This window comes from Ceratotherium simum, chromosome 27 (assembly GCF_057802395.1).
Source record: "Ceratotherium simum simum isolate JZ-2026a chromosome 27, ASM5780239v1, whole genome shotgun sequence".
In the NCBI taxonomy this organism is placed as follows: Eukaryota; Metazoa; Chordata; class Mammalia; order Perissodactyla; family Rhinocerotidae; genus Ceratotherium; species Ceratotherium simum.
Genome location: NC_141926.1, coordinates 4,635,502 through 4,641,501, shown reverse-complemented (window position 1 = coordinate 4,641,501; position 6,000 = coordinate 4,635,502). Strand labels below are relative to the sequence as shown.

Here is a 6,000-nt window from a genome sequence, read left to right as displayed (position 1 = left end):
ATCTACCGAGAATAAAGGATGTCTCAACGTTGATGCGAGCGTTAGGCTAGAAGGTCCCTTCTGGGAGAACTGTTTTGTATTTCAAACACAAGGGAATTGTACTTCTGAACATACAGCCAAGGTGGGTCTTTGTTACCCTATTTGAAAATTTTCTCAGTCAAACCAATGAGATCTTCATCTAATGTTAAAAATTGTTGTGTTGAACAAAGACAACCCAACAGAAGCCTAAGAAGGGATCGTCAACTAGAAAGTATTTGATACAAAATTTAAAAATTCATTTCACATACAGTATGATGGCTACCGAAATAAACATAAACCGGCTATCATCTACCACCCCTACAATGTTTTCTCTTATTCCCGTGGCCCTTTCCCGATAGGGCCCGCTTTTATATAACTGTACAGCGTCGTCGTCTTCACGGAGAAGGAACTGCCTGAGGGCTGTTGCGACTTCACGTTGTGAAGTATTGTTTCACACTGCTAAAAGTCTTCATGGAGAGCACGTCAATGTCTGTGTGATGTTCCATCCAGATGCTCTGAACTATTTATTTCCCATTCTCCCATGATGGTTAGCTTCTATGCTCCTCCATTTTAAATCCTGACAGGTAATGAACATCTCTGAGACTGCGGCTTCATGGCCTCGGACCCATGCTCAGGAGGGGTCACTGGTCAAGGTGTCTGAACATTTCTGTGGCTTTTGATCTCCATTGTTCGATTGTGTGAGGGATGCTTTTCTGAATCTGAGTGTCTCTTTGACTTGCCGCTGTCTTCCCCTGCCAGTTCGGAACGATAAGGTAAGAGAATACTCTGTACTTGATGGAGGACGTCAGATTCGGGTCTGAAATGTGTTTTCTGCGTAACAACCAGATGGAACCCAGCGATGCGGGCTGGCCACTGGGGGTTCACCTTTCCTGAAAGATGCCATCTGCTTGGAGCAAGAATGGGCTGTGACACGTGGGTGCCCCGAGGGATACCGCTGTGGCAATGACGGGCGTTAACGAGCAGGCATAAGGGACTGCTCCCAGCCAGCGCTCCTTCTGAAGCCATTGCCACCGTGAGCGGCACAGGGAACAGAAGGGCCCTTTCTCCGGGCCCAGGCGGCCCAGGCTCCTTTGTGCTGGTGCTCAGGAGAGACCCAGAGCTGCACCGCCACCGCCCGACCATGCTCAGGACCCTTGGGCTGGCCCTGCTGGCTCTGGTCAGCGCCATGGGCCCGAGCCAGGCCAGTGGCTTCACAGGTGAGGGGTCTGGGCTCGGCGTGGGCGATGTTGGAGGAGCAGGGGGCTCCCTGGGAGCGGGTCTCATGAGAGACGGCAGCTGCCCCGCCGAGACCTGGGCAGGCAGAGCCGTACCTGCTTTGAGAGGTGGCATCTGTTGCTTCTGGGCCAAACTTTCTCATAACCACAAAAGAGGTGGTATGTGTGCCTCTGATCACCTGGGGGTCGATGGGGTTCAGATATAGATTCTGAGTTGGCAGATCTGGGGTGGGGCCTAGACTCTGCATTTCTGCTGCGGGTGTGGTTGCTGCAGGTCCACAGGCCACACCGAGAGCCGAGGGCTCCCCAAACCTTGGCGCAGTCGAGTCCTCAACTTACAGATAAGGAGAGGGAGGCCGGGAGCGGTCAGGGACTCATCCATAGCCACACAGCTGGCCAAGGGCAGAGTTACCACCAGGGCGACGCCTGCTGTTGCCCCTGGCCAGGCAGGCAGCTTTCCCTCACCTGGGGCTCTGCCAGGCCCCGGTTCCCTCATCAGTAAACGAGGGTGAAAGCAGCCAATAGGGAGTGAGGGACCGAGCGAGGGCACCTGTCCAAAGCCTTCGAGAGACACATGGCCAGCTGCCAAAATCACCATGGATTTCAGAGAATTGAGATTGCAAACCTTTTTAATCATTTTCCTCTTAAAATCTGTCTTATTCAGTTGGGAATTTAAACAAATTCCTTCTGTTCCTCCAATCAACCTCAGTTTTGTACTGGCTTAAAGTTTTTTTCACCTATCAGTGGGATTTTGGTTTAATTGTGATTTTTTTTTTTACTTGATTTTTCCTTCGGAACGGGTAATGTGTAAATCTCACAGCTCAGTCACAGAAAGAATGGGAAGATGGCGAAGCTAGAGGAGAGCACAGGAGGTATTTCATGAGCCCCGCCGTCGTACACCTGAGGACATGGGGAACAGAATCTCTGTGATTCGTCAGGGCTGCACATCTCCTTGCTCTCATGTGCCAGGAACTGTGTTTACAGGCATAACGTCATTGTATCCTCCACAACCCCAGGGCACAGCCAGTATTTTATAAATGGCAAGACAGGGGCACTGAGAGGCAGGAAACATGCTCAGAATCACACAGCTGGGGTTTGTGAAGCTGCTGTGACCGTGGGTCTGCCTGACCCCAAAACCCATGCTCCCTCCAGGACGTTAAGATTTCCCACCTCTGGGACTAGAACCCAGGACCCCTGACTCCCATGCTGACGGCTCTTGAAAGGATTTGTTGAGTGGCAGGATCTGCTAAAAGGTTTCTACTCTGGGCTCTGCCAAGGAGCCAGGCTCGGAGAGGAGCCAGTGGCCCCCAGTAGAGTGGAAAAACAAAGCAAAACGAGCAGATCCCAAGAGCAGTTTCAGGGGAGATGTGCGTGTGTGTGCGGTGTGTGTGCAGGCGGGCTCTGCTAATGACCAGTGGGACCTTGTCACCATCAGATGGAGCCCGGGGGCTCTCTAGAGACAGGGAAGTGTAACCTTTGTTAACGTGGCTCGCATCTCATCTTAGGTTAAAACGAAAAACAAAACCTAGATCCACCTCTCCAAATTCCCAGTGCAGGAGTCCTCGGGCTGGTCTAGATCACTCCCCTAGGGATCACGTTCACTGTGGCCGTTTTCTCCGGCCCCTCACCCAAGTCACCTCTAAGGTCTGGGCCAAGCTACCCTGGCCTCAGAATCTTGCCCCATCCCACATAACCAGGGGCCTCCCATTCCTTTCCAAGGCTTATGTAACCCACGTCTTTGGTGAAGATGGGCAGCAGGTTGTCCCCATTCCCAGAGGCCCTGCTGCCCTACAGTGGTGACAGGGAGGCAGCCAGGGGCTCTCGTGGCTGTGGAGTGGGCTCACTCTGGGGTGGTGGGATTCAGCACCGTACTCTACCCAGAGGAAGGCTGCGGGCTTTCCTGTCAGCCTGGGCTTGAGGGCTGGCTCTGCCCCGTTTCTTCCTGGTTGGGGGGATGGAGGTCACCAGCCCCCTGAGTCTCGCTGTCTGCACACTTGTGGGGTGCTGTGAGGCCAAAGCAAGGAATTTTGAGGGGTGCTGTCCTGGTGTTGGGGATGAAGATGATTTCTGCTGCTGTCTCTGAGTTCCTCCACAGAAATCCAGCTTCTTCTTGAGGGGTATACACTATAATATTGATCCCCTACCCATAATCTAGTAAAGCTTAGAGCTCACAGGTTGAGTATCTGAAGATGTAAACTATATTCAAACCATCATTCATCCTACGCTGAGGGCCGTGAGTACACAGAGCCCCGTGCTGGGTGCTGAGGTGGGGGCCACCCCATGGTCCCTGTGTTAGTTCCCCATGGCTGCCATGACAAAGTACTACAGACTGGGGGGCTTAAACAGTAAAGATTTATTGTCTCACAGTCTGGAGGCCAGAAGTCCAAGATCAAGGTGTCAGCAGGGTTGGTTCCTCCTGAGGGCCATGAGTGAGAATCTGTCCCATGCTCTCTCCCAGGTTCTGGTGGTTTGCTGGCAATCTTCGGGATTCCTTGGCTTGTAGAAGCATCACCCCAATCTCTGCCTTCATCTTCACATGGTGTTCACCCCGTGTGCATTCCTGTCTCTGTGTGCAAATTTGCCCTTCTGTAAGGATTAGGGGCTACCCTGCTCTGTATAACCTCATCTTAACTAATTACATTTGCAAAAATGCTGTTTCCAAATAAGGTCACATTCTGACGTTCTAGGGGTTAGGATTTCAACATGCGAATTTTGGGTGGGTGGATGGGGACACAATTCAGCCTACACTGGTCCCTGCTACATGAGGCAACAGAGGCTCCCTGGGCAGATGGGACACCCCAAAACCCCATGGGGGGTGGTCCATGACAAAGAGGCACAGGGCTGGTGAAGGTAGTGGGTGCCACGGGGTCTTGAGAACTGAGTGATCCTGCTGATGAAGGGGCCGTGGGAGTCTATACACAGGAACCAGGCTCCAGGTGAGAGATGCATAGGGCCTGATAAGGCCAGCTGGATGTCATCCTATGGCGGGACACTGTGTCCTCATCTCCCGATGACGACAGTAACAGTGGGACTGAACTTTACCAGCTATGAACTTCGCACGTGTCTTGAGATAGTTGTTTACTTATCTTCCATCCCATTCCCAAAAAGGGTGTCATTGCCATGCTTGCCCGGCACATAGTAGGTCTTCAGTATACATTGACTGAGGGAATTGCTACATATTCATTTCACGTGTGCAAACCTGAGGCTCATGGGGATTAGGAGATGTGCACAAGGTCCTCCAGCCTGCAGAGTCAGAGAACCCGGAGCAGACAGCGGGGCCACGAGCCCCACACGTTGACTCCTCCGTGTCTTCCTTCAGTGTGCTGTCAGACCCCGGGCTGCGGGAAGCGGGGTTGGGACCAGCGGCATCTCCACGCTCTTTAGAGAATTTCGTAGCACGCAGGTCTCTGTTTATGCATTATTCCTTCAAGTTTACGCTACTGCATTGACTTCTTGGATTCAGGCTTGTGGGCAGACACCGAGGGGTCTGCGCAAGGGCGAGAGGTCTCATTCCACTTGCTCTCGCAGAAGCCGGGGACTCGTAGAGAACCCCTCGTATTGATTTGATGCTGGTGTTTGCTCCTTCTTGGGTTCCTCCATCCTCCCTCTCTCCCACATAGAAAAAGGCCTCTCCTTGCTGAGCTACCAGCTGTGCAACTACAGCGTGACCCAAAACGTCCAGAAAGTGGAGGCCGTCCAGACTTCCCACCTGACCTACGCCCCCTGTGGCGGGTGGATCCCGTGGAGGCGGTGCCCCAAGACCGTTTACAGGACCCGGTACCTGGCAGTGGAGGCTCCCGTGTCGAGGAACGTGACCGACTGCTGCGAGGGCTACGAGCAGCTGGGCCTCTACTGCGTCCTGCGTGAGTCCAGGGCGGCTGGGGGGGCTGGGGCCTCCCTCCCTCACGCCCTCTCCCTGGGATGCCTGATGAGTCTTTGGATAGTCACCGTTCAGGCCCTTTAGTCCTGAACTTACTAGATCCTTCTGGAACACTGGTCCTCAACCTTGAGCGTGCATCAGGATGGTCTGGAGGGCTTGTCCAAGCACAGATCACTGGCCCCACCCCCAGATTTCAGATCCAATGGGTCAGGGGTGAAGTTCAAGTTCCCAGGGGGTACTGATGCTGCTGGCCCGGGGGCCCCACTTTGAGAACCTCTGTTTTGGGGCAGTGGCTTTCAGGCCTGACTGCACATTGAAGGCCCCTGGGCAGCTTTAAAAACGCTGATGCTTGGTTCTCGCCGTCAGAGATTGTGGTGGAATTGGCGTGGGGCATAGTTTGGGCATCGGGATTTTTTTTGAAGCTCCCCGAGGGATTCTAATATACAGCTGAGTGTGAGAAGCAGCATTGCAATCTCTTCTATATTGGTAGCCAATCTTTTCTTTTTAAAAGCTGTAGTGGAATGCTTTCTTCAACCGAAATCCTAATCTCAACTCCTATATGTGAAAGAGACGGAGGGGTCCCCTTGGCTCCCCCTAACCGCCCGGAGCCCCCAGGTCCTCTCACTTCCTCTGTGTGGGTTGAAAGATGCTTGGGGCGGTTAGCAGGGTGGTGTAGCCGTGCTGGCCGGTGCCTGAGGCCAGGTTATGGGCGGTGCGGGGGTTCAGCGCTCAGCCTCATGACACGAAGAGAACTTTCCGGAAGACTTCTTCCAGGGGAAAAGATGCAGGCTTGTATGCGTATGTGAGTGTGTGCGTGGGTGGCGGTGATTGTTAAATTTGAGTCAATACCAGATCTAAAATGAGTTT

The 6,000-nt window shown here is 53.1% G+C and overlaps 1 protein-coding gene across 2 annotated transcripts in view; it reads left to right on the top strand.

The window, feature by feature from the left end:
• Positions 1 to 1,159: 1,159 nt before the first annotated feature.
• The window catches only part of UMODL1 (uromodulin like 1), a 59,992-nt gene continuing 55,151 nt past the window's right edge, over positions 1,160 to 6,000 (top strand). For both annotated transcript variants that reach the window (XM_004429625.3, XM_087417818.1), the window contains exons 1-2: positions 1,160 to 1,235; positions 4,874 to 5,116. In XM_004429625.3, coding sequence (XP_004429682.2) covers positions 1,160 to 1,235; positions 4,874 to 5,116 — 319 coding nt within the window. The remainder of the gene's footprint in view (positions 1,236 to 4,873; positions 5,117 to 6,000) is intronic.